Below are 27,283 nucleotides of genomic sequence, written 5' to 3'. Positions count from 1 at the left end.
TGGCATTCTGACTCTGTCAGTGGTCCTTTGTACTGTTGCATTTATTTTATGTTATTTTTACCTTTTTTCGGTGTTTGTTTCTTCTCTCTCTATTAAATTGTATTTCTGACTTGGAGTCTCACTGGTTTTGCTTTCAAACCAGTACAAGATCCCAAAATACCTCTTATAAATCCGTGAGAAGATTCCCAAGTCCCTCCATGCCAGATGCCAAACCTCTTTAATAAATCCAGACAGATTCCAAAATCACTCTAATATATCTATCTATGACAGGCGATCTCAAATCCCTCTAATAACTTCATGACAACAGATCTCCAAGCCCCTCTAATAAGTCCACGCCAGGAGATCCCCAAATCCTTTAATAAACCCATGGCTGGAGATCCCACAATTCTTTAATAAACCCATGGCTCCCCAATTTATTCATGAATAGAGACCCCCAAATCCTTCTAATAAATCCAGAAAGAGATCCCCAAACCTCTCTAATAAATCAATGGCTGGAGATCCCAAAATCTTTTAATAAACTCATGGCAGGAGATCCCAAATCCCTGTAGTAAATCCTCAACACAAAATAACTGTTTATTTGGAAGACGGAGCTGGTCTTTGTGGAATGCCAGGATGGTTTGGATTGGAAGGGACCTTAAAGCTCACCTTAAAGCCTGGCGTTCCACCCCGCGCCTTGGACAGCGACACTTTCCACTATCCCAAGCCCTCATCGAGTGTGTCCTGGAACGCTTCCAGGGCTGGCGGTCCCAAACAGTCCCATGACACTTCCGCTCCCTCACGCCGGGAAAACTACAACTCCCAGCATGCCCCGCGCGGCCCCCGCCCTTTCCCGCGGGCCGCCGGTCCCGGCGTGCTTTGCGCAGCGCCACACAACAAATATGGCGGCGGCCGCGGCGTCGTGGCCGTAGGACCGGGGCGGGCACGGTGAGTGGGGGCCCCTGAGGGGCCGGGGCATCGCCGGCCCGGGGGAGACTGCCGGGCTTGGGGGGGCTCCTGGAATGGGTTTGTTTAAGAGGTTCGCGTTCTCCTGCCGGGGGTTTATTAGGGGGATTTGGTATCTCTTGTCATTTATTAGGGGGTTTTGGGATCTCTTGCCGTGGGTTTTTTAGAGGAATTTGGGATCTCTTGTCACAGATTTATTACAGGGGTTTGGGATCTCCTGCCATGGGTTTATTAGAGGGTTTTGGGATCTCCTACCAGGGGTTTATTAGAGAGTTTTGGGAACCTCTGTCATAGGTTTATTAGAGGACTTTGGGAATCTTAGTGCTTTATTAGAGGGTTTTGGGATCTCTTGCTGGGGTTACAGGGTTTTGTTAGAGGGGTTTGGGATCTCCCGCTCCCTTACAGGGGTTTAGGATCATTTGTCGTTGATATGTTAAAGGTTTTGGGGGGATTTCCTGTCACAGATTTTTTAGAGGATTTTGTTATCTCCTCCTATGGTTTTATTGGAGGGGTTTGGGAATCTGATGGGTCTATTAGAGGGATTTGTGGATCTCCTGTTATGGAAATATTAGAGAATTTTGGGATCTTCTGTCATGGATTTATTAGAAAGATTTTGGGATCTCTTGCCATGGATTTATTCTGGGATTTTGGTTTCTCCTGCCATGGCTTTGTTGTCTATACTGTGCTCTGAGCTGTCTCTGCTTTGTGAAAGCACTGGGCCATCCAGAATCCCTTCCAGTTGCTATTCCTGTGTGGTTTTTCAGGGAAGGAGGATCCAGAAATAAGGAGCGAGGGAGGATTTGGCACTCAAGTGTCTCTCCGGAGTGGTGGGTGGGTGGTGTCTCCTGGATATGGCCCTTTTTTTGGGACGGAGGATCCACTCAGGAGCTGCTGGGCAGCCTTGAAGGAGAAGAATCTAAATGCTAAAGTGCAACAGGCCTGACTGGAAAGAGGAATGAGGGCTGGGAGACAGCTTGGAATGAGTGCCCAGCCCAGGAATTCCATCCAGCAGCTTGGGAGGAGGGGCCTTTGCAGAGATTTTAAGGCAGTCAAGAGCTGCATTCAGAGGAGGAAAAGCTGATGCAAAGTGATTTATTTCCTATTTATGTTCATTGGGAAAGTGAAACTTAAAAACCTTTCTGCTTTAATGTCTCAGATGAAGAAGTCCCTGGGATCTGGTGGAGGTGGATAAAGATAATCCAAGGTAGGGGACAGTTCTCTTGTAGAAATAAATAACAGCTTTGTGCAAAATGGAATTGTGGTGGGTTTGATTCTGGTGAAAAGTCTGCTCAGACCTGTGGTAACAGAAATGCTTTTAATTCACCCTTTTTTATTACATTAATTTACACTTTTACATGGATTAATTTTTAGAATGACCAGAATAAGGTGGAAAAAATATAAACAAATTCTTCCATTAGGGCTTCCAGGTTTATCTTGGAGGATTTGAGGTGGGTGGGTTCAATTGCATTTCTTATAGTAAATGCTTGTTTTATCTTTTTAAAGGACTCTTCTGCCTTCACAATGTTTGGGGACTTATTTGAAGAGGATTTTTCCTTTATTGCCAACAATCATTGTGGGAAAGGGAAGAAATCAAAGCCCAGAGAGTCTGAGCCTCCAGCTCCCAGGGATTTCACCAACCTCAGTGGAATCAAAAATCAGGGTGGGACCTGCTACCTCAATTCCCTTCTGCAGACTCTGCTTTTCACACCTGAATTTAGAGGTGAGGTGCTCAAAACCTTCTTAAAATGATGTTGGGATTGATAATTTAGTGAAACTTGCACTTCTGGTTATTTATTTAAGAAACATAGTGAACTCAGGTAATTTTGGGGCACAGTTCACTTTAAATAAATTATTGTAGAATACAGTCATAGTTTGACATTAAAACACAGTAAATATTTAAAGAGGGGATGTTGTCTTTTAAAATAATAATTTTTTTACCAATTGCAGAGGCTTTGTTCTCCCTGGGGCCTGAAGAACTTGGAACTCTGGATGACAGCAGGAAACCAGATGCAAAGGTGTTGGGAATTTTCTTGTTCGTCACTGTCCGACGTTGATGTGGAGAACTGTAGTTACAGTTCATGAGAAACTTAGGAAAATGAATAAAAACCTAAATTTGTCACTGAGAGGCAGTTTGCTCTGGCTGATACTGGATCTTTCACACAATTCTAAGCTTTCATTGACATAAAGTTTTGCTTCAGAAATCAGATGTGGAGTCTGCTGAGATGTTCTCCCTCCCACCTCATTTCACCCCCCCACCAAGCCCTTCAGGAGAGCTGGGGAGGGACTGGGGACAAGGGATGGAGGGACAGGACACAGGGAATGGCTTCCCACTGCCAGAGGGCAGGGATGGATGGGATATTGGGAAGGAATTGTTCCCTGGGAGGGTGGGGAGGCCCTGGCACAGGGTGCCCAGAGAAGCTGTGGCTGCCCCTGGATCCCTGGCAGTGTCCAATGCCAGGTTGAACACTGGGTCTTGGAGCAGCCTGGGACAGTGGAAGGTGTCCCTGCCCATGGCATGGAGTGGAATGGGATGGGCTTTGAGGTCCCTCCCAACCCAAACCATTCTACTTGGCTGTGTAAGGCGAGGCACTGTAGATTTTTAGGAGCAAAGTCTGACTACTTGATGTGAATTGAGTAATGTGTGTTATGAAATAGGCAGAGGTAGTTTATCACCAGCTTTGTAGTAAGTTGCTTCTGTTTTTGTTGAAAGGACTGGTTTGAAGGCTGTGTCTGTTGTGCTGCCCGTGTTCCCTTGCTGTTGTTCCCAGGTTCGGATAATCCCGCTGCAGCTGCAGCGCTTGTTTGCTCAGCTCCTGCTCCTGGACCAGCAGGCTGCATCCACCACAGACCTCACCGAGAGCTTCGGCTGGAGCAGCCATGAGGTGCCAATCTCCATCCCCACGCGCTTCTCCCTGCATAGAGATGGGTTCTGGAGGTCTAACATGTAGGAAATACCTTAAAATCCTTCAAGCTGCAGAGATGACATTGAATGGGGTCAGCTGTTGGTGTATCCTGTTGGATATCCACATGGCAGTTGTTTACAGGGAGGAACAGAAGATGATCTCTTAGATACAATTCCAGTTGCTTTTCCTTTGTTTTTACAGGAGTGTTTTTCCAACAGGCTTCTTGTCCTCTGATAGTTAGATTCTTGCCCAAGTTGAACTGTGTCAGTCAGAGATTAATGTAAATCTACGAATGGCTTCAAATTGACATAGGTTTAAATGGAATATTGGGAAGGAATTGTTCCCTGTGATGATGAGGAGGCCCTGGCACAGGGTGCTGAGAGAAGCTGTGGCTGCCCCTGGATCCCTGAATTGTCCAAGACCAGATTGGATGGGGCTTGGAGCCCCCTGGGACAGTGGAAGGTGTCCCTGCCCATGGCAGGAAGTGGAACAAAATGATCTTTAAGGTCCTTCCAACCCAAACCACTCTCGAATTCTATTATTCTACCCAAGTGAAAGTGTCTTTGGTGAGTCGTAGCATAACTAAATTACCATTAACAATAATAAAGGTAGTACATCACTACTCAAGGAGTAAATGTTTCAGTAGTCGTTGAGGCTCTGGGACACTTCATATGTCATTTTTAAGCCGTTAGCCAAGCACAGCAGTGTTTCATTCCTTCCTGTTTGGTTTTCCTCCTGCAGGAGATGAGGCAGCATGATGTGCAGGAATTGAACAGGATCCTGTTCAGTGCTCTGGAGACTTCCCTCGTGGGGACATCGGGCCACGACCTCATCAACCGCCTGTACCATGGTATTGTTGTCAACCAGATTGTTTGTAAGGAGTGCAAGAACGTCAGTGAGAGACAGGTAAAGCCAGGGATCTTCCACTGTGGGGTTCTCTTCAGGCTGTTGACTTTAAATGTTCTTGCTTTTACAGTCCAAAAATGATGTCATCCTTGTTGAGTCTGTGTTGAATCCAGGTAGTGAGTGCTGGACTGTAGGTCTTTGGTTGCACTTTCTAAATGAGAGGTAAAAAACCCAAATGCTTTGCATCTTCTGAGTTCACAAGCCCTGCTTTTGGTAGATGTAGTTAGCACAGAGTGCAGTGATGTAACAGCAGAACATATCTTGACAGTCTTTTATGGGCTTTGTAATTTAAAAAAAATAGTTTTTAGCAATTAATTTCTGTGATTGTGTGAGGATTTTTTGCCCAGCAGTGTGATGAATAGGATGGGTATCTTTCTAATCACTACCAGCTTACACCCCTCAGAACCTCCTTTCTTGTTCTTTCTGCACAGGAAGATTTCTTAGACCTCACAGTGGCCGTGAAAGGTGTGGCTGGCTTGGAGGAGGCCCTGTGGAACATGTATGTGGAAGAAGAATACTTTGAGAATGACAACTTGTATCGATGTGGAGCCTGTGATAAACTGGTTGAAGCTTCAAAGGTAACACTTTGGGGTTCAAAGATAATACCTTGGGATGATGTAGAGTTAGATGCTAGATGCAATATTAGGAAAAAAAAAATCTTCCCTGTGAGGGTGGGCAGGCCCTGGCACAGGGTGTCCAGAGAAGCTGTGGCTGCTCCATCCCTGGAAGTGTCCAAGGCCAGACTTGGAGCACCCTGAGATAGTGAAAGGTGTCTCTTGCCCACTTGGGGGTGGCACAGGATGGGCTTTAAGGTCCCTTACAACCCAGACTGTTCTGGGATTCTATGAAACTTCAGCAGGGATGTCAAGAAAAGCTCCTGTGGCTCATTTCCCAAATGTTGTTGCAGTTTTTTGTCCCTAACACTGAGTGTGGTGTAATTTGGAGAGTATTGATTCATTCAACACCTCTGCTGCAGCTTGCTCTGGGCATTTTGGAGGGTTGGCTAAAAGACAAATCAGAGCATAAAACAAAAACATGCAATGAGAGAAATCATGGAAACTTACTTCTGGAGAAGAACAGCTGTTGCTCTGTGCAGGGGATGGGATCTGTTGCTCTGTCTTTGTGGAGGGAAGCAGACTCGGGCTGTTGGTCTCGTCACAGCAGCAGAGCTCCTTGGCATCCTGCAGCATGGGTGAAGTCCAAACCCTACAGCCCTCTGGATGTGGAGGGAGTAGTTAAAAGGGAAGCTGGGGTCAGGCCAGGTTAATCAGTGACTTGGGAGTTCAGGAACACTCAGCAGTGCCTCAGATGTCTTGTAAGGGCTGGCTGGAGTTTAACAACTGGGCTGCATGCAAGGCAATACAGGGTAAGTTATCTGCCTCTCTCTGGAAATGCTAATCCATGCAGGAGGAGAGTGGGAACTCTGAATTTTGGTAGGAAATCACAGTGCTGGGGGTTGCCAGGCTGTGGATGCAAATGGAATTCCTAATTCAGGGGATTTCTTAAACCCTGTGTGTGTTCCTGTTACGGCTCTGTTAGTGGAGAGGAGGATGGTGACATTGGAGAGGCTCAGAAATGTGGCCATGGAAGCCACACCTGCTGTTACAGGTGGTACAGGATGGTTGGTTTTACTTCTCACGAGGGTTCTTGATGTGTTCACCCATCAAGTGGTTTGGTTTGGATTAATTTGGAATCATTAAAATGGATAATCCTGCCTTTTCTGCCTGGAGCGTGCTCCCCTCTAGAAATGAAGGAGACTTTAGCTCCTGGTTGTTCTGTGCCTGTATAGAGCCCATGGGCCATGGAAATGTCATTACTGACTGGAATTTCACTCATGTCCTTTATTTGCTGTGGAAGGATTGTGTATGAGGCTGGTGATCACCAAGGAAGTGGGGTTCAACAGGGGGAGAAGACCTGGGTCGCTCTTAGGTCTTGCATTTGAAAGGGAAATTGAGAATTAGTGAAGACATTTCAAAAATGCGGGCACTGATCTTATCTCTCTGGTGTAACAATGCTTTGGTGGAAAAGGATTTGACCACAGCAAAGTGGAAGCACAATTTTGTTCTAAGTCTGTGCTTAAAGTGTTTTTTAAATCCCTTCCCAGTCTGCTAAACTACGCAAGCTGCCGCCCTTCCTCACCATTTCCCTCCTGAGGTTCAACTTTGACTTTGAGAAGTGCGAGAGGTACAAGGAAACAAGCTGCTACACGTTCCCCATTCAGATCAACCTGAGGCCTTTCTGTGAGCAGGTGGGCACTATTAACATTTGTTGAAAGTTTCTGTATGCTCAGCAGAGAACCCACAGCTCAAGATTATCTTATTTTGCATTTTGTCAGGCATTTGCGTAACTTTGTGTGTCCTCCTCCACTTTTGAACTGAGCTCCCTTATAGCTACAAGGGGGAAGGGTAAAGTTACCCAAAAGTTACTGAACCTTTCCTTGACAGGTAGATTATTATCTGGAAATGGAAATGAAATTTTTGTGTGGTTATTCTCTGATAGCATCATGTATAAATTGAGCTGTATGTGCTTTAGGTGCCTATAGTTATTCCATTTTTCTCAGGAATCTCTATTTGCATTCATAAATATGTTTTTGGTTATAAACTGAGCTATGCCGTTGCTTGATGACAAATTTTGATCCGTAACACAACAGAGGCACTGTTATGGAACAGACATTTTTCTTCTTGAAGTGTTGCAATGCAAGCTTGGAAATTTCTCAGTGTTTGCATTTGAGGAAGGCTTTTCCTCCCCTGCCCCAGTTTTAGTGGTTTTAAGTATTGCTTCTTTTCTCTCTCCTCTTTTAAACAAAATAAGCTTGGTTGCAAACAAACATTGAAATTGAAAATATTTTGAATTTCCAGTATGGCTCAGAATGCTGCTTGTTTAATAACAGATTGCCCAGGGAAGCTGTGGCTGCCTCATCCCTGGAAGCATCCAAGGCCAGCTTGGACAGGACTTGGAGCCACCTGGGCTGGTGGAAGTTGTCTCTTCCCCTGGCAGGAACCCAGATGAATTTTAAGGTCCCTCCAACCCAAACCATTCTGGGATTTTGTGATCTATCAGCCTGTGCCTTGCTTCGTGGCTTGTGCAATCCTTCCTTGTGTCCCCAGCCCTCAAAAGCCATCTCAGTCTCTGGATGTGCAAACGCACACTGAGAAATGTCTGAAGTGATGCTGAAGGTGTAAAGCTGTCCTTGTGTGCCCGACTGATCTCAGTTGTTGTTACAATTGTTGTTTTTCTTTTTAAAGACTGAAATGGATGATTCAGAGTACATGTATGAGCTCTTCTCTGTTATTATACACAAAGGTGGCTGCTATGGAGGACACTATCATGTTTATATCAGAGATGTGGATGAATTAGGAAACTGGCAACTCCAAGTAAGTCTTAAAGGCTTTTCTTCCTTGCTTTTGAGTTTGTACTTTTTAGAAAAGTATTAAGAGCTAGTGGACGAATGTGCATCCAAACTTAATCAATATTTTAAGGAGACTCTGTGTGTCTTGCCTCATTGAGAAGGACAGTTTATCAGAATGTCCTTCATACTCCAAAAACTGTGCATGATGATATCAGCATAGAATAATCCAATCCTATAATTGTGTGTGAAACCACAATCTTTGTGAGTGTCTTTCTTATCCAGGAAGAAGAGGATGGGCTGATTGAAGAGAAGGCTTTAAGAGATACTGAGAATGCCAAAGAAACAGAAAATCCACTGGCAGTCTTGAAAGGGATTTTATCAGAGGTATGGTATGTAAGGAGTTCATTGCTTTGGTTTTGGAGCTAGGGAACCTGGAAGGTGTTGGTGTTTGTGAGAGTGGACAGGCTTAAAGAGTGAAGGCTTAAGTGTCCAGGCTGAACTTGGTATGAGGCATTTAAAGCTTGGCTTTAATATTAACAGTGGCTCTTCATACAGACAAAGGTCCTTTTTGAATATTTCTGAAGCTGCTCACCAAAGCTGTTACAAAAGGAATCAGACTATCCAGAGCTGGAAGGGACCCACAAGGAGCACTGATCCAGCTCCCAGCCCTGCTCAGACACCGCAGCATTCCCACTCTGTGCATTCCTGAGAGCATTGTCCTGGAGCTCCTGGAGCTCTGGCAGCCTTGGGAATGTGCCCATTCCCTGGGGAGCCTGGGCAGTGCCCCAGCACCCTCTGCGGGAAGAACCTTTGTCTAATATCCAGCCTAAACCCCCTCTGACACAGCTCCACATGATGCTTATTAAAAACTAGGAATGATTAAAACACTTCAAAATTGGATTCTTTGTGCTGACCCCTTGACTTTTGTAGCCTTTGTTACCTTAGTTTTTTATTTCTCTGCAGGAAGAAGCTAAACAAATTCCTGTGGATCAATTAGGACAGAAATTACTGGAGAAGAAAGGGATGTCCTGGAATAAGAAATACAGAAAACAATATGGAGCATTACGAAAGGTAATCACAGTTTTGCTAGTTTTGGTTTTAGATTACTTTCTAAATCATTTATATTCTTACTGAATAGTTGGAAGGATGATAATTGAGAATATAGACCCTTGGATTAGCATGTGCAAGGAGAGGTTTGTAATGTGAATTAGCAGGCTGGGGAACATAAGATTCCCAAGGAATTGTCTGCCTGAGACTTTGTGTACTTTTTTTCCAGTAAAACAATTTTCCAATTGGTTGCTATATTTTTATGATGTCTTAAGGAAAATACTTCAGCATTTGTGTTGTAGATAGGTGGAAAACTGATGTTTGCTGGTTTTTTGAAGGGAGCTACCTGTAGTTTCCACAAGAAATATTTGAATGTAGGTGTGTAGAGGTGAGGCTTTGACAGAGGTAAACTGAGAGAATACATGAGGAAGCACTACGAAATGAGGTTTGAATTAATGGATTTGTGTTTCACTTTGAGGAGAATCAGATGCAGCAGCTTAATGCAGGCTGCTGCATTTAAAACCTGGCATCTTCTTCATCCTGTCCTTGCTTCCCTTTCAGTATTTGCAGAATCATCCTCAGATATTCCAGCTGAGTCCTGATGGAAATAAGGTCGGCCTGAAGGAAACACACAAGCTCCTGTTCAAGCTGGATTCTCATGGACAAAATCTCCAGAGCCCTTCCCAGAAAAATGATGTCCAGTGGAACTGCGAGAAAACCCCCCCAAGGCCAAGGGCCACCTCTGCTGGGTGCCACTGGTTTGATCTGAATGATTCCAAAGTCCAGCCCATCAAAGAGAAAGATATTGAGAAGCAATTCCAGGGTAAAGAGAGTGCCTACATGCTGTTCTACAGAAAAGCTCAGCTGAAAAGGCCCCCTGAAGGTACACAAAGCTCATCTGGATATTCTGGGAGCACTTCCTGCTTTGACATTGTTTTCTGGAGTGCTTTTTTTGTCCTTTCCAAGCTTTATTTTTCCCAGTTTTCTTTATACTGATCATTTGAAAAAAGAGTTAAATGAAGATACCAGGTGGTGGTGACCTGTTAATTTGCTGTAGCTGACTGACTTTTTTTACTATTATTTGCTCCACAAATAATGGCAGAGCATCAGCTGAAACAAATACAAGTTGTTGTTGATGGCATTGATGTGTTAATTTCCCTTAAGGAAAGGTTGATTGAAAGGAGTAAAAGCATTTGTTTGTTCTTTATATTATCTTGCAGTTGAGTTTTCAGTGATTATTTACTGTAATGTCTCCTCTTGATCACTTTTCTTGTTTGCCAAACCACATTTTAAGCCTATATTTTTTTTTTTTTGTTTCAGCACGAGGAAATCCAAGGTACCAAATTCCTGAGCACCTGCTGAATGAAATGAATGCTGCTAATACAGAGCTGCAAAAAAAGAGGTATCTTAGTGTCACTGTACTCAAATAGCTCCCATCTGTAGGACTCTCAAGGGATTCAAAAGGAAGGAAATTCCTTGAGCAGAATTAGAACTGAAATGGCTCCATGTTATAGAGGTTAATTGAAGAATATAATTTGTGTATCCATCTTCAGCTGGTTCCCTGCCTTCCCTGTTAGCACACAGCCTAAAGAATTTCAAGGGAAACATACTCACAGTTTCAAACTGTACCATTTTCTGGTGCAAAGCACTGCAATTCTGGAAAGAGGGTGGAATGCATTATCTTTTTTGTGTTTGGAGAGGGAGTTCTCTGCGAGAAGGGAGAAGGACTTGGTATACAGTGAATATACAGATAAATTATATTCTCTGCCAGAAAAGTGAAGAGCTTGTGGTATTCAAAGTTGGATAAAATTTTCCCTTGTGTTAGGGGACACAAGTGCTGATAAATCTGAATCACGATTAAGACATCAAAATACAGACACAAGAGTGACAGTCTGTGGGATATTGCAAACAAGACTGTGGTTGCCCCATCCCTGGAAGTGTCCAAGGCCAGGTTGGACAGGACTTGGAGCAGCCTGGGGTAGGGAAGGTGTCCCTGCCTGTGGCAGAGGGAGAGCTGGATGAGCTTTAAGGCCCTCCCCACTCAAACCATCCTGGGATTCTATTCCTGAGTGGATTTCATTTCTTTATTTTTTTAAGTGTTTGCCAATACAACTAGGGACAGGTATAAAGGAGGGGAGGAGATGTGACAGGGAATTTAGCCCTGGGAGACCAGGTCCAGGACAGCTACACAGAAGTATCTGTTTGGTGGTAAGTTCACCGGTTTGTTGTGTTGTTCTCCCTAAGAGCTGAATGTGACTCAGCAAACAATGGCATTGATTTACATCTCCACCTGAGCTCCTGCTATAAATTCCACAACGGGGCTTTGCATCCTTCACTTTCTTGGAAAGAGAGCGTGGTGGATTTGACTATTGACAGAAGGAAAACATTGGGAGACCTTCGGCAGGCAGTGTTCCAGGTACCTGCTCTATCAAATAAACTCAAACTTTATTTTTACTTCAGCCACTGCAACCTTTGCAAATATATTTATGCTATAATCTTTGTGTCAGGAAGAAATTTTCAGCAGCAAATGGAGTTCAGGAGGCTAAAAACTTAGTATGAGTTTACATAGGGGGAAAGAGATTGTGAGGTCTGTTCTTGAAGCCATGAACTTGCTGGAATTTAAACTATGGAGACGTCAACATTCACATGAGCTAATTAATTCTATTTGGGCAGCATGTGCATGGCCATGGATTGACACTGCAGAACTCCAGGCTTATTCTTAATATTTCATTTTGTGACAGAGTTGTCTTTGTCTTTCCAAGGAGTCACCAAGTGAGCTTGGGAGCCAGGCTGTGGCAGCTTTCAGCAGAATGTAATTGTTGTGAGTGCTGTGAGTTACTGCTCGCTGTTATTTTACATCATTCTTCTGGTTATTTTTCCCAACTAGATGTTGGAGTCTTGGGAAGGGGACATGGTTCTCAGCATGGCCAAGCCTTTACCAGCAGGATTACACCTGTACCAGGTGCTTGATGGTAAGAGCACTGCATGCCAGGCTTCCATGCTATTGCTGTATTTTAATTCCTGCAGACATCAAAGATTACATCTGTAAACCATCCTGGAGATGTGTATTACTGAACACTCTTCCGGCTCAAATTCGTGTAAAGTTATTTAAATTATTTGTTTCACTCCTAGTAGTGAAATGAATAATTTTTAGACTTTGCTGTGAAATCTGTGTTGTAAAATACTGTAAGAGTGCAGATCTTAAGCAGATTAAGCACATTTGCTGACAAGAATGTATCAGTCTGTGTCTTGCCCTTGATTTGCTTGTGGATGTTTGCTTTCATAGGATTGGCCTAATAGGTGGAGGAGAGGATAGAAGAGAGGAGCCAGGGTGACATCAAAGGAAAATGTAGGTTAGACTTCAGCTGAAGTAGGAATTTTGTAAAGGGGAATGCTCACATAAAGAGTTCATTAATTTATTAAGGGTACATCAGTTTTTCAAATTGTCGTTTTTGTCTCCAGCTTTGATTTTTTAGGCAATTCTAAATGTCAGTCTTTAAAAACTTAGTAACTTTTGAATTTTACGTTCTCTGTGGTCACCTTCAAAAAATAAGTTTTGAACCAGAACATAACACAACTCTACATAATGTTGACATCAAAATAGACATTCAGAGCTGCTCTAAATATTGTACAGTTCTTTAAGTGCAGTGACTTCTAAAAACTTGCTGATCCTGTTTGTGTGTTTTGTGGGGAGCAAGAACTTGATGATTTGCTCCTATTTTTTAGGAGATGAGCTGACCCTGGATGGCATTGGGCTTGCTGATGGAGCAGACATCTTTGTCTGGAATGGGAAAGAGGTAAAGGAACCAAGCACTTCCTTCCTTGTCAGCTCTGAAGAGATAAGACTGTGCAAGGTCTCCTGGAAATCCTGTGCTGCTTTTGTATTTTTCCATCTTCCTTTTCATATTAAGGCTTCTGCCTAACCTGGAAGTGGTTGTGAAGCACCACATTTTATTCTGTCTCTCTGGTGGAATAAAATGCTACTTTAAAATAATTTTTATTGTAAAAGTACCCATTTTATATTGACTTTCTCAAAAAAAAAAAAAAGACACCAAACCAAACAAAACTACCCAAACATGTAGTAACAGAGTTGGGTTTTGTCTTGGTTTTATTCTTGGTATTGTTTTATCTATTGCAGTGTTTGTGCCATTAAATTTTCTTCAGCAAGGAACTTAGGTTGAATGTCAGAAAGATAAAGCTTTTTAAAATGGAAGGTCACAATGTTCAGTCACATTTGGGTAATTCTTTAATGTCCCGAGGGGCTAAATTCCTGTGTTCTAGATTTTGCCAAGTGTCCACTGGTTTCTCTGTTACCATGGAATGATTTGGGAAGGGACTTAAGGATCTCATTCCACCCCCTGGCATGGACAGGGACACCTTCCACTATCCCAGGTTGCTTCTTTTCCAGCCTGGCTTTGGATACTTCCAGGGATCCAAGGGCAAGCCACAGATGCTCTGGACAACTTTGTGCTTTCTCCTCCCACCACCCATGGGTTACTCTGGTTGTTTGTTCAGCAAGAATTTGGTCTGGGGTGTTTTGTTTGTGAGAGCGTCCATTTCTGGCCTCAATTTTCTCGCTGCCCAGTCTGTGCTGTATTTTCTGGATCAGCCCCACACAAAGCTGCCATTCCTCCCTCCTTTCCCTCAGGTTGGAGGCACAAAGGTGCTGACGGGCCCCGAGCACGAGCCCGTGGTGCTCAACGTGCTCCGCTTGGCCGAGCACAACGAGGGCGGCAAGGGGCAGCACTTCAGCGAGGCCCAGCACGTCTTCTCCTGCAGCACCAGCCTGGGGCAGCTGCACTCAGCCTTGGCTCCAGCCGGGGGCATCATCCTCAAAAATGGCTCAGGAGCAGACAGAGAAGCCAAGAACTGGGAAGTTTTCCATGAGGAAGACATGAAGGAAACAGTCCGAAGTGTTGGGCTCAGGGATGGGTGCTCTGTGCTGATCTTAGACAGCCATGACCAGAGGTAACATTTTGGATTATGATTGTAATTAAACAAAAAAGCAGTTTTGTCAAAACCTTTTCGTTCAAATTATACTAACAGCCTATATTCTTGTAACTAATTATCATTTTGAGCTTACAAATAATAAGTATTTTCATCTTAAGTTTTGGAGACAAGTTATATATCAGCTGTTAGATTTTTTTCTTGCCCTCAAAATGCAGCACCAGTCACAACCTTTGATTTACACTTGTAAAAGGGGAAAAACCTGGTGGGAACAACTCGTGCTCAGTGAATCCAATGCTGTCAGGAGCAAATTTGTGGTCTCATGACTCTGTGCTCCCTGAGGCCTCTGCTCTGTGAGATGCCATCACTATGAACAACTTTGGCATCATCTGTTTATTTGGGAGCTGTGCTGGTGATTGATGTAGCCCTGCCAATGTTTAGTTTTCCTGTCTCTGACTGTCTTTGCACTGCTGATTCCCACAGCTTTGTCAATGTGGCAAGTGGGAATTTGACTGCCTTCACCTATGACATCAGCTGGCTCCAAGTGAAAAACTTCTGTGGGGTGGAAGAGGAGGAGAAACACATTAAAATCACTGCCACTATTGAAACAGTAAGGACTCTGCTTTCCTAAACAGCTTGGCCACTGCACTTGGCCCAGCTCATTCAATTTAGCCCCAGTGCTGAAGTTTTTCCCTGCTGAAATCAGTGTTGAGATCAGAGTTACAGTCCCTGGGATATTTGCAGGTAGCTTAAACCAGTGCAGTGTTTTAGTGTCAAACAGTTTTCTCTTTGGACCATCCTGTAAATGGAAGTTTGAGATGGTGTCAGTAACCAAAGGTAAAAGAGGAGGGAAGGATTATCTTTGTGCACTGGCACTTGGACAAGCAGGGGTGTTGGTGGCATTCCAGGCTAGAGGTGTTCATACCCCTTTCAATGTCCCTGTCTTTTAGGTGATGGCAGATATCAAAATGAAAGCGATCCGTGAGCTTCAGCTGGAGGAGGAGCTGGGTAAGTGTCCAGCTGATTTATCAATCTGCTAATGTTACAATTTACTGGCTTTTGAGAGGCTTTAGTGGTAGAATTTTCCTTTCAGTTAAAGAATAAAAACGGAGACTGTTGATGGAGTCTCGAGGAGTCTCTCTCCAGTCCTATTTTTGATGTCACAGAGGGAGGCCTCTAAGATAAACCTGTTGTAATTAATCTTAAAGGTGTCACTTGTCTGAAATTCTGAGCCAAATTCCTATTTTTATTCTTATTTGAATTACTTAACGCTCCTCTCTTTCCTGCCCTTTTTTGCTGCAGCCAGTGAGAGCTGTCTTAGACCTGTTAGTGGCAATGGGAAACTTCTGTCTCCAGGTAAATTGATTTATTGTATCACTGTTCTGTAAGAAATTTGCCGGGGAGGTTTGGAGCTTCTGTTTGTCCTTTCCTGGGAGAAGTACCCACACATAACTCCACCGATTCCCAGGCTTAACTGAACCAGTTGTGAGTTGTTTTTTGTTTGTTTGTTTGTTTGTTTTCCCCAGTTTTAAAGTTAATTAACAGTACCAATACAAAGATGGGGTTGAGCTGAAATGTTCAGCTTGGTTTTATTGCTTACATCCCTAATCCACCTGGGCTGCTGATGGAGTCTGGGAGATCTCCATGCCTTTGTTCTCTCCATTGGATACTCAGAGATCTGCTGTCAGGGCTGAGCAAGTTAAGCTGCCCAGAGAGCACTGAAGGGTTTTAGCTTGCTCTGAGGATGATAAAATTGATGTTTTTATTTGTCCTTCCTGAAGTGCCTGAGGATTACACAGTCAAGGAAGCAGAACTGAAGATGGGGAGCTTGCTTGGGCTGTGTCGTGGGAAAGCTCCAACTTCCACACAGGTACAGCAGTGTGGGATGGGAGGAGCCTAGTGCAGGGACTTTCCTAAAGAGAGTAAAGGAAAAAAAGGGGGAATATTGCTCCTGGAATGTGCAAGTTGTAAATATCCCAGAATGGTTTGAGTTGGAAGGGACCTTAAAACTCATCCAGTTCCACCCTCTGCCATGGGCAGGGACGCCTTCCTCTCTATTCCAGGGTGCTCCAAGCCCCATCCAACCTGGCCTCAGTGTGCAGGGGAAGGAGTAGTTATGCATTTCTAGAGACCAGGGGTGGCTAATGAGGATGTGCTGATGGCCGTCTCTCAATTATCTTTGCTTTTTGTGCTATTTTAGTGCTGTTTGATGACGTTCTCACCACAAGAATCGTTCTTACCCTTCCACATTTATGCTGATAATTTGCATTTGAATTTTCAGCTCTTCCTATATTTCATGGTTGGGAGTGACCAAAACTGCGGCCCTGAGATGGAGATAGTTGTGGAGGAGACTGCCTCTGTCAGAGAGGTAAGGCTGGCTGCTCCCACAGCTCTGCTCCCAAGCTCCTGGACAGCATTCCTTGCACAGAACTGGAGGCAGGGGAGTTGGGAAGAGCCATGCACAGAATGAAGGAAGCTCTGGTGCTACCAGTCCAGTGTTGAATTTGCAGCATTGATTTTTCTTTAAAAGGCACATCTGCAAACTCTGGGGCAGAATTTGTTCAAGTAAAGGAACAAACACAGCACAGATTTCATTTTCTACCAGCTGGGAAAGCTGATGTGGTGAATTTCTTGCCTGCAAACCACCTCACCCATGAAGGGTTTAATATATAGCCCAAATACATCTTCTCTATTTAGTTATATTGTTTTAAGACTTGACCAGCACTTGCTATGTCAAAAAATTCTAACATAGACTTACTGCAAGATTTATTTCCCATCTTCAGCATTGACACAACTCTCCTCTGTGTTTATTTTTTCAGTGTCTCAATTTAATGCTGGAGAAATCTGGATTATCAGGTTAGTTGTGTTGTTATTTACATATTTTTAAAGGAATTTTTAATATTTTTAAGGCAGGTCTTCCTACCCTAAACCTTGTAAGTTTTTTCAATGATCTGTGTGTCATTCAAATGTGAGGAGGGGAAAGAATTCTACATGTGAAGTCTTTATAATATAGTTTGCTATTTTAAAGAGCTTGTCATATATTCAAATGATAAACTGACATACAAGAATTCCTTCTCTTTCCTCTGAAACCATGGAAGATAATTAGATAGGTGAGGAAGAGAGATCTGTGTAAATAAAAGATCATTTTCTTACAGCAAAAGGTCTGGGGAAGATGAAAGTGATAATTCGTTTAGTCAGAGTTGTGTTTAAAATGCAAATAAAAATGAAGAACAAAAAGAAAAAGGACCCTTGACACTTCCTAAGAGTTTTGTAAGATGTTTTCCCACACTGGCATTATTGACTAATTAGTCTTCTGTGTGTATCTTTTTGGGTTTTGGTAGGTGACAACTGGCATTTGAGAAGGCTTGACTGGTGCTACGAAGCAGGGGAAGCATTAAGTCAGGAAGTAAGTGGAGCCTGTTTTAATCCATTTGTTCTTTGCTCCCTGGGGAGAAAGGCAGGTGTGGGCTGACAAGGATCCTGTGCTTTCTCTTCCTGCAGAATGCCACCCTGAAGGAACTCAATGTTTGTAGAGGAGACACTTTGGTTATAACTGAAGGAAAGCTTCCAGGAAAGGTAAAAGGAGAGCGTGGGCAGTGTGGAGACTTGCAATCCCAGAGTGGTTCGGGTTGGGAGGGACCTTGAAGCTCATCCAGTGCCACCCTGCCGTGGGCAGGGACACCTTCCACCATCCCAGGTTGCTCCAAGCTCTGTCCAACCTGGCCCTGAACAGGTTGTCCTTTGCAAAATTGTAGCATCACTATTTTTGCAGCACCTCTTTAGTGTTCCCCACTAAATCACATCCCCAGCTGCTATATCCACACATGTTTTGGACACTTCCCGGAGTGGTGACTCCACCACTTCCCTGGGCAGCCTGTTCCAAAAGCTGTTTTAAACAACCCTTTCCTCTCTTCCTGTGATAAAGATGAAATTTCTCCTTGTCTGCACACAATCCTTGAGCCACCTGGTCTTTTCTGTTCCAGGGTTTCCTGGAAATCCCCATCTGGTGGCTGAAGCCTTCAAGCCATAAGAAACATGGAGAGAATGCACAAGACCAGGTGAATGGGATCACCTGGAAGATGGAGGCTTTGCAGGTGTCTGCTGCAGCAGGTGAGCTTGGCCAGGCTTTGAAAGGAATCATCTGTGGTTGCTCTTCGAGTCAAACCCAAATTTTAATCCAAAGCCTTAAAACCCTTCTGAAACCTAGGAGGGCTGCATGACTTCTTACATCAAGGTTATGGTGAAAGGACCACTCAGGAGATGCAGTTTTGGACATAAATGCTGGATAATCCTGCTGTAGGGATGTTCCTCAGCTGGATTTGCTCAAAATCCCACTAAATTTTTTTGTAGCGTCTCTTTATTTGTCAGTCTCTGTACTGACAGCAGTGGAAGCATTGTAAAGCGTCTCCTTCATGAGGTGATTAGCTTCAAATGCCAGAGTCCTGAAGGCACATTTAATTCCCATCAGGCTGTGTTGCTTTTTGGGAAGCTGTAAAAGTAGGGATGGGTAAAGCTTGCATAGTATCAAAGACCTTAAATGCAGTGTTTTAACTCTGTGCTCCTAAAGGTCACATCCAAAATCAGCCAGGGCAAAACCAAGTGAGAGTTGAGAAGCGAAAAGAAAATGAAGTGGAAATAAGAGAATTGGAAAATGGGGAACAAATTGATTTTTAATTTTGTATTAAAAGTAATATTCCTGTGGTGCCAAGTTGTGCTGCAGGGCAGGACCCCTTCTCCTTGTAGAAGTTTTCCTTGCATTTTTCTCCTTCTGCCTCAAGCCTTTTCCTCGTTTCACTTTCTACCCTGCTGATTTCAGTAGTGGAGCTAAGAGCAATTTAGCTTTACTTGCAGTAGGTTTAACCAGTAACTAACACTGTTTATCAGTGGGAATAACTGCTCCTAGTTCTGAAATTTGCAGTATAGGAACTGCTTGGAAATTGTTGGGATGTATTTTGTGTGCTAGATATGGCTATGGCAGGGGGTTGGAATGAGGTGACCTTTAAAGTCCCTTCTAACTTAAACCAGTCTGGGATTCCGGGATATTCTAAGTGGACTCCAGACTCCTTCTCTAAATGAAATGTGACCATGAAGTGGCTGTTATCTCTCAGGACTATACGAATCATGTTGACTCCTCTGTTATTTGTTTCTTCCTCCTCCCTTTCCCCTGCTTCAAAGCTCCACCAGAACCCACCCGCCTGGGCCTGGATCTGTGTTATGCTGGCAGGATAGAGATAGCAGGAGAGGCCTCTCTGGAAGATCTGAAGATGCAGGTTAGATGTTCTCCTGTGTTGGACTGTGCAGCAGCGCTGTGATGACTTGAGCTCTATTAACAGCTCTTTTTTATTTCCTTTTCCCCTGTCTCCAGTCTGTTGTGCCATGGCATTTATGCCATGGTCACTGGTAAGTACCAAGAGGCAGCTGGAGCACGTAGCTCAGATACTTCCTTAGTGTCCCTGCTGTCCCCATCACGTGTCCTAGCCTGCGGGAGCCTCGTTGCACTTTAGCTGAAGCTCTGCCTTGCAGCTTTTGTCTTCATTTCCGTGTAAAATCTCTCCATGGGAAGCACACACATAACAAGCACCTCCTAAAAAGCCACTTTGCCATTTCCACATTGTTCCTGTATTAGTTTTCTGCATTTTTTTTTAATTTCTGTTTGTGGAATCTGATGAATGAAGAATTGCTTTGGGGTGCACAGGTTTGATTGCCAGGAAGGTCTGGCTCATTTTGTTTGGCCAGAAACTAAAATATCTTTGTATGGTTTTAATACACTAAAAAGCAAACCAAGCAAAACACCCCCAAAGAAAAATCTAAACCCAAACCCCACCCCAAACCCACAAAAATGTATACTCCAATCCTACCAAAAGGCTCTGTGTGGTTTAAACAGTTGATTGTTCTACTTGAACTGCATGGGAAAGGATGTCTCACCTGATTCTGTTCCATCCTAACACCTATTTTTTGGGTATGACTTCAGTTTTGGGCTCTGCCAGGCTACTGCTATGGAGAACTGTTTGCAGCTTAACCAAGGAGAACTGGCTGAGCATGGGAAGTGCTGTGTCCTTGGGAGGGGCTTAGAGGAGCTCAGCACTTGGCCAGAGACTGGGGCAACAACTGCAACAGCCTCATTTCCTCCCAGTTGTTCAAATTTTGGTTAAAAAACAAAAATTGGGTACTTTGGAAATGGAAGTTGAGTTGAGATTTGTTGAGAGGGAGGGAAATCCGACTCCCTTTGAGGCTGAAAAGTGAGTATTTTGCTCATAGCCACAAGCAACAGCTGGTGTGGAATAAATTTCAATATCTTCCCCTGTTTTTTGAGAGTTAATCCAATGGTTTTCTATTTTTCCAGGGAGACTGGCTGCTAAAATTATTGATGAAATATTTTTGTTTTTCAGGCTCTGACCTTACCCTGCTGCCAGGAGCAGGTTGTGCCCGTGCCCTCGTTCCTCAGAGCTTGGACAGTGGACAGCAAACGCCCTGGGAAGCTCCTCCGGGACAACAAGCGGAGACTCAGGTGGGTTTCCTGGGAAATGAGCAACAGGCTGGATGTGGGATGGATTGTGGGGAGATTCAGCAGCTCAGTCTGGGTTGGAAAGGATCTTAAAGGTGAGCAGTCCCACCCCTGCCATGGGCATGGACACCTTCCACTATCCCAGGTGGCTCCAAGCCCTGTCCAGCCTGGCCTTGTACACTGCCAGGGATCCAGGGGCAGCCACAGCTTCTCTGGGTACCCTGTGCCAGGACCTCACTGCCCTCACAGGGGTGAATTCCTTCCCAATATCCCGTTCATCCCTGCCCTCCAGCAGTGGGAAGTCATTCCCTCTGTCCTGTCCCTCCAGCCCTTGTCCCAAGCCCTCCTTTAGCTTTTCTGGAGCCCCTTCAGGCTCTGGAAGGGGCTCTGAGGTTTCCCTTGGAGCCTTCTCCTGCAGGTGAGCATCCCCAGCTCTCCCAGCCTGGCTCCAGAGCCATGTAGACAATCTCTGTTCTGTTTTCAGTGACTACAGGCTGGGTGCCAGAGTGGAAATCTGCATAGAACCCTTGCAAGAAGAAGAGAATTTGGGGTAAGACCTCAAGATCTTTATTTATCTTGTTTCTTACCGCTCCACATTTGAGGGAAGCCTTAACTGAGCAGCTTTTGCCTTCAGGGCTCTCAGGATGTGGGAGAACTTTGGAAGCTGTTTAATGTTTTCTACAAACAAATTGAGGGAGGGCAGGAGAGGACTGAAAGCTGAGAATTCTGAAAGCATGGCTCATAAGAATTTCTATTCTCTCATCCTGCTGCCAGCCCCCACGAGCTGCTGCTGCGAGTCCAGATGGGAATACCAGGAGAGAGGGACTACTCTGACTCCCGGGATTTGGTGTGGGATATCTCCAAGGAATGCACGACCTGGGCTCTGAGGCAAAGAGTGGCTTCTCACTATTGTCTCCCTGTAGATAAAATTGAAATAGCCAAATACTTCCCTGAGAGATTTGAGTGGCTGCCAATATCTAGCTGGGTAAGATCTGGAATGACAGAATCCAACAGTTGTTGGAGAGGAGCACGTGTTGGTTTGGGCTGCAGTTGCTTAGGGATTGAATTTAAGGAGAATTCCAAACCCTTCTGCTTTGATTTTGTTCAGACACAGCAAGTCTCCAAGAGGAAAAGGAGAAAAAAGCAGGAGAGTTTGCAGTCAGCACCTTACCACCTGAAGGATGGAGACATCATTGGGGTGAAGGTAAATTTCCCTGGATTTAATTGTTGCACGAGGATCTGCTTCAGGCCATGTCCCCTTGGCAGTATCTTCATTTCTTCCTGGTTTTCTCTCATCCTGCTGCATTTGTGAGAGTACTGGGATGTGGGTTTGGACACTTCATTGTGTTGATAGTAAATTTCTTGCCGCTGCTGCTTTTCCTTTTTCTCCTGGATTGTTTTTCTTCCCCTCATTTTTTAATTTTTTTTTCAAATTCTGTGTAAAATCCAAGGAAGTGCCCTTTAAAAATCACATCATAGATACAAACCTGTTACATGTCATGGATTACTGAACTATGACAGTTCTATTTTATGGTATGAAAAGGAATTGCCCAGCATTGAGCTCTGAGCTAGCAGTGAGGCATGGTTAGAAGGAAAGAACATTCTGGCTGGGTTTTAGAGCAGTAGGAGAAAAATGTGATGTCCTGTCCTGCTGTTTTAGCCTATTGGGGGAAATCCATATCCATCCCTGGAAGTGTTCCTGGCCAGGTTGGACAGGGCTTGGAGCAACCTGGGATAGCGGAAGGTGTCCCTACCCATGGCAGTGGTGGGACTGTTCATCTTTAGGATCTCGTCCAACTCAAACCATTGCAATTCTGATTAACTTGAAATCAATCAGTGCAAAACTAGTCAAAAGAAACAATCTGGAAATTTATTGTGTCAAAGATCAGCTCGGAAATAGTTTGACCTTCTGACTTGGATCTCTCCAATCCTTTTTCATAACAGAACCTTCTCCTTGATGACACCAAGGACTTTAGCACCGTCAGGGACGACATTGGGAAAGAGAAGCAAAAGCAGCTGGCTCTGGAAAAGAGGAAAAGGTAGTGAGCATTTAATTTCATTTTTCTTTAGAAATATGCAGTGTTTGCTGCTTTTCAGGGAAGCTGTGGCTGCCCCTGGATCTCTGGAAGTGTCCAAGGCCAGGTTGGATGGGGTTTGGGATGGCAACTGGGATAGTGGAAGGTGTCCCTGCCCATGGCAGGAGGTGGCACTGGGTGGTCCCTTGAAATCCAAACCATTCCATGATTCAGCCTAATTGGGTAATTTTTGAGGCCAGAGGTGTCTGGGTGCTATCAGAGCACCCAATTCCAGTAATCCTGCAGGGAGCACTCGGATAATTCAAACTCCTGGCTCTCAGTGTTCCTCCACTGAGCCTGGTGGTTTTTCCTCCTGTGGAGATGAAAATAAACCCTCGGCTGGCCTGGCCTTGCACAGGCTGCTTTCACAGCTCACTGGAACTCAAGGGTTCAGCCAGGCTTACCCTGCTAAGGCCCAGCACTAAACATTAACCATATTATTTCTGTTTTCCAGCCGCCAGGAGCGTGTCCAGGATCCCTTTTTCTCCGAGGAGAAACTCCCCATGAAGGTCCGCAAACCAGAAGTGGCTCTTTCCATCAACGTGGGGGTTTTCAGATAGCACCAGGAGCTGCTCTGCTCACACCACCCTGTACTAACCTGGCCTGCAGGGCCTCAGCTCCAGTAGCAAGAGGGACTTTCCCAAAGTGTCTTCAAGGATCCCTGAGGCACAAACTGGCTGAGGATTCAGGATAACTCTAATTTTCTTCTGCTCTCTCTCGGGGAAGTGCTTTAAGGTCCCTTTCTCAGTGTGGTACATACTCTCAGGCTGAGTAAATGCACTTTATGGAGGAGGAAAAGGATTAATGTATTGTATAACCCCTTAGTGACTCTTTTGTAACCATTCAAAATGCTTTGTTGGGTCAGATCTGACCTCTTGCACCATCACTACTGACATTTGATGCAGTCATAATCATCTCTTTTTAGATTTTTTTTCCCATTTCTGATCACTGAAGTTGCTGCTGCTACCAGAATTTGCTTTTCTCTCTTTATCTCTAAACCTAACTCTGTAGGAGCTGGAGTCAGCCCTAAGAATTAAGGAAATGTGGAAATCTCTGAGCAAAGTGTAGGAAATTGGCTCAAAAAGAGCCAGTCTGGGATCTGTCAAGATGTAAAACCTGGAGACCTTTTGTGATACGGAACAACAGGCATGTAATCTTAGATTTGAGGTTTCTGGGACTTGTTTTGTTGCCTGTAAAACTTCATTTTGCAATTTCTAGGGCATTTTTGTTGTCCCTAAACTTCATTAACAGACAAAACGGTTGGAAAAAAAAGGACAGATCCAATGTTTGATCTTCAGTGGGTTTTACTGTACTCAGGAAAAAAGCTTGTATTGATTTTCACTGCTCCTCTTCAGAGGAATTTCCCTCATTTCTCATCTTTCCAGCTGTTCTGATACTCTGTTACATTGGAGACCCTGTTTCTCTTGGTGTCCTGAGTTGACTTTGAGCAGCTCACTGAGCTGGGCTCCAGGTCAAAGGCTCTGAAGTATTAACTCCAAAGTGCACCTGATTATCCTTAATTAAATCTGTGATAATGACAGGACAAAACACAAGTTTGCTTTTGGGGGCTGCAGTAAATATTTGACCTATTTGCTGTATGTGTAGATTTTGTAGTAGGAACTGCCACTTGAGCAGATTCCTCAAATTTAGGCTAATGTGAAATTTTTCATGTACCTTTTATAGGTTAACACTATTCTGGTATTTCTGACAGCATAAAGATGAAAACTGACACTCTGCCGTGAGCAAAAAAAAGAAATGAAAAGCACCGTGAAATACACAATTATTATTTATTTCTCTGCATATCTTTAGAATTCAGCAGGTGCTCCTGGGCTTTTTGGGGCTGATGCTCTGCAGAAGGGGCTGTTTAATGTCCTCACTCACTTGAATCCTGAAATCCCAGTTCCATAGATACATTTTCTGCCCAAGGGGTGGGCAGCGGATGTTTTCCCATCTTAATTTGTGTCGCCTTCTTTCCATATCAGGTGTTCTTGGGAGCCTGGATTTACAGCAGGGATCAGAGGTGCTGATTCCAAAGGTTTGTGTTCCCACATGGTTCCAGCCCATTGAATTTATTTGCTGTCACTTTAGTTCCTCTGGTTCCTGCTGGAGATCTGGACTGAGCTCAGCCTTCCCCTCTTGAATAACTCTGGTCTCTCCCTGAGAACACCATGTTTGGAGAAATTGAAATGCAAATTCCAAGTGGGAATTTTGTGCCTTTGTTCAAGTGTAATGTAGCAGCGCCTGCACTGAACCAATCTTGGATTATTTCTAATGTTGGCTCAAAATGCTTTTTTTTTTCCTTAAAACTCTTGCGGGCTATTCCACAATGAGAGAATTCATGGAAAATGGGGCTGGGGAGAGGAAACACCTTTTGGAAACTGAGTCTTTGTGACTCTGTGGATTCTGATGGTTATTTGCAAAGCCTGGAAGAGCTTTCATCTTTATTTTTCAAGTGTTCTTCACAAAATAAAATGTCATTTTTATCTGCCCAGTTGGGTTGTCTGTGGAATGTCTCACTGGTTGGGAGCGGCACAAACTGGTTTCTGACATGAGTATGAATTAGTTTTAATTTTCCAGTGTTCCTGAACCAACATTCCCATTTCTGGGATGGGAATTCCAGCCCATTCCTTGTGACTGTTGTGTTTCCCTGAGGGTCCTGGCTCAGGGCTCTGAGTGCAGGAGCAGCTTTGCTTTGTCCCATGTTTCCAATCCCTGTGGAGAAAGCACTGAGGATGGTAGGGAAGGTTCCTCTATCAGGATACAAATTAAAGCCACTCTGGTGCCCTAGACTTAGAAAACACCTTGGAAAATGGATCCAAATTTTAATAAGTTGTTTGAACTAGTTAATTTGAGCAAGAGGTTTTGACTGAAATTAGCAATTAGCTTCTAGAGACTATTAAGCCACTTTCTGGGAAATTAACTATTTTTAGGGTTGTTGGGTTTTTGTTTTGTTTTTTGTTTTTGGTCATCTGGCTCATCCCAGCTTGCTCAGACCTTTCTGGGATCCCGGACCTGGAGATTGGGAGTTTTCAGGTACATGGAGCTCTCCCAATTGAGCTGAAAGATTCCTACACTCTTCTCAGCATCCTTCCTGACAAGCATGGTGCAGAGTTCATGGCATTTCCAAGAGCTTTAGCAGGGTTAAATAGGATATTGGGAAGAAATCCTTCCCTGTCAGGGTGGTGAAGCCCTGGCATTAGCTTTTGGTTTTTCAGTTAAATGGAGCTGTGCTTCCTCGGGGTGTCTCTGCAGGAAAAGGAGCAAATGAGGCCAAATTTAAACTTCTCCTCCCCTGAGATTCCTCCTCGGGCATCTCAGATGCTTCATGGAGAATCAGTGGAAAAACCCAGATAAACCACACAATCCCAAAATAAACATCCCTTTGCCCCAGAGCAGCTTCTTCCCAGTCTTTTTGCTTCCTCTGAGACTTCTTCCGATGCCCTGAGATGTGGGAGCTGTCAACACCTCCTGTTCTTCCCAGGATCACCAGATCCTGGAGTCAGAGCCTATCTGGGAACCTCAGCAGCAGTGGGCTGGGGGGAAGGTAAAATTTGTTTGCCTCAAGCACCTGCTGGCAGGAGTCCAGGTGAGATTACCTTCTTGGCATGGAAGTGTCAGCTTCCTTTCTGCTGGAAAAATTTCTTAGCCTGCACTAAGACCAGATTGATTTGCTTTGTAATGTAACTTTTTATTCCCAAACTGATTCTTCCTTTACAGAAGGAAGTGGGTTGGAAAGGAACAGGTCATCCAGTGCCACCCCTGCCATGGGCAGGGACACCTTTCACTGTCCCAGGCTGCTCCAAACCCCAATGTTCAGCCTGGCCTTGGACACTGCCAGGGATCCAGGGGCAGCCACAGCTACTCTGGAAATCCTGTACCAGGGTCTCCCCATCCTTACAGGAAGCAACTCCTTCCCAATATCCCATCCATCCCTGCCCTCTGACAGTGGGAAGCCATTCCCTGTGTCCTGTCCCTCCATCCCTTGTCCCCAGTCCCTCTCAGCTCTCCTGGAGCTCCTTTAGGCCCTTGAAGAGGCTCTGAGCTCTCCCTGGAGCCTTCTCCAGGTGAACACCCCCAGCTCTCCCAGCCTGGCTCCAGAGCTTTGGAGCATCTCCCTGCCCTCCTTTAGATGTGCTCCACACGGTCCCTGTTTTTCATGTCTTGGGTCCCACAGAGTCACCCTTTAGCGATAAAGGGAAAAAACCTCCACAACTTCCCAATACGATTCACCTGCCGACACACAGCAATTCTCCCTAACACATTTTATTTGCTGCCTGTTGCACTGGGGGGCTGTTTCCAGGGGGTTTTGTGGCTGTTTCCAGGGGGTTTTGTGGCTGTTTCCAGGGGGTTTTGTGGCTGTTTCCAGGGGGTTTTGTGGCTGTTTCCAGGGGGTTTTGTGGCTGTTTCCAGGGTTTGGGCGGCTATTTCTAGGGATTAGGGGCTGTTTCTGGGGTTTTGTGACTGTTTTTTGAGTTTTTGTGTCTGATTCCGGGGGGCTGGGAGCTGTTTCCAGGGCTTTTGTGGCTATTTCCAGGATTTCAGGGCTGTTTCAGGGGTTTGGAGTGGGCAGTTTTCGGGGGTTTTCAGGTTTTTTACAGGGTTTTGGGGC

The 27,283-nt window shown here is 44.5% G+C and overlaps 1 protein-coding gene across 2 annotated transcripts; it reads left to right on the top strand.

The window, feature by feature from the left end:
• Positions 1-818: 818 nt before the first annotated feature.
• USP40 (ubiquitin specific peptidase 40) lies at positions 819-25,165 on the top strand. 2 transcript variants are annotated; one of them, XM_063399996.1, is made up of 33 exons: positions 819-924; positions 2,099-2,146; positions 2,446-2,662; positions 2,890-2,957; positions 3,711-3,824; positions 4,587-4,751; positions 5,183-5,329; positions 6,856-6,999; positions 7,997-8,125; positions 8,383-8,484; positions 9,064-9,171; positions 9,709-10,030; positions 10,468-10,549; positions 11,392-11,563; positions 12,035-12,119; positions 12,874-12,944; positions 13,796-14,115; positions 14,578-14,704; positions 15,045-15,102; positions 15,397-15,450; positions 15,876-15,964; positions 16,376-16,462; positions 16,914-16,950; positions 17,436-17,500; positions 17,596-17,670; positions 18,078-18,204; positions 19,270-19,364; positions 20,484-20,602; positions 21,084-21,149; positions 21,374-21,584; positions 21,708-21,803; positions 22,544-22,638; positions 23,129-25,165. In XM_063399996.1, exons 3-33 carry the CDS (start codon positions 2,464-2,466, stop codon positions 23,232-23,234), a joined length of 3,735 nt encoding a protein of 1,244 aa, XP_063256066.1. In that variant the 5' UTR covers positions 819-924; positions 2,099-2,146; positions 2,446-2,463; the 3' UTR covers positions 23,235-25,165. The 2 variants fall into 2 exon arrangements, with proteins under 2 accessions (XP_063256066.1, XP_063256067.1); XM_063399997.1 differs by lacking the exons at positions 21,084-21,149; positions 21,374-21,584; positions 21,708-21,803; positions 22,544-22,638; positions 23,129-25,165 and adding an exon at positions 19,460-19,494 and having other exon boundaries at positions 20,484-20,598.
• Positions 25,166-27,283: the final 2,118 nt, after the last annotated feature.

This window comes from Prinia subflava, chromosome 6, assembly GCF_021018805.1.
Source record: "Prinia subflava isolate CZ2003 ecotype Zambia chromosome 6, Cam_Psub_1.2, whole genome shotgun sequence".
NCBI classification, from domain to species: Eukaryota; Metazoa; Chordata; class Aves; order Passeriformes; family Cisticolidae; genus Prinia; species Prinia subflava.
The sequence above is the reverse complement of the archived record's forward strand: the minus strand, read 5'-3'. Positions and strand labels throughout refer to the sequence as shown.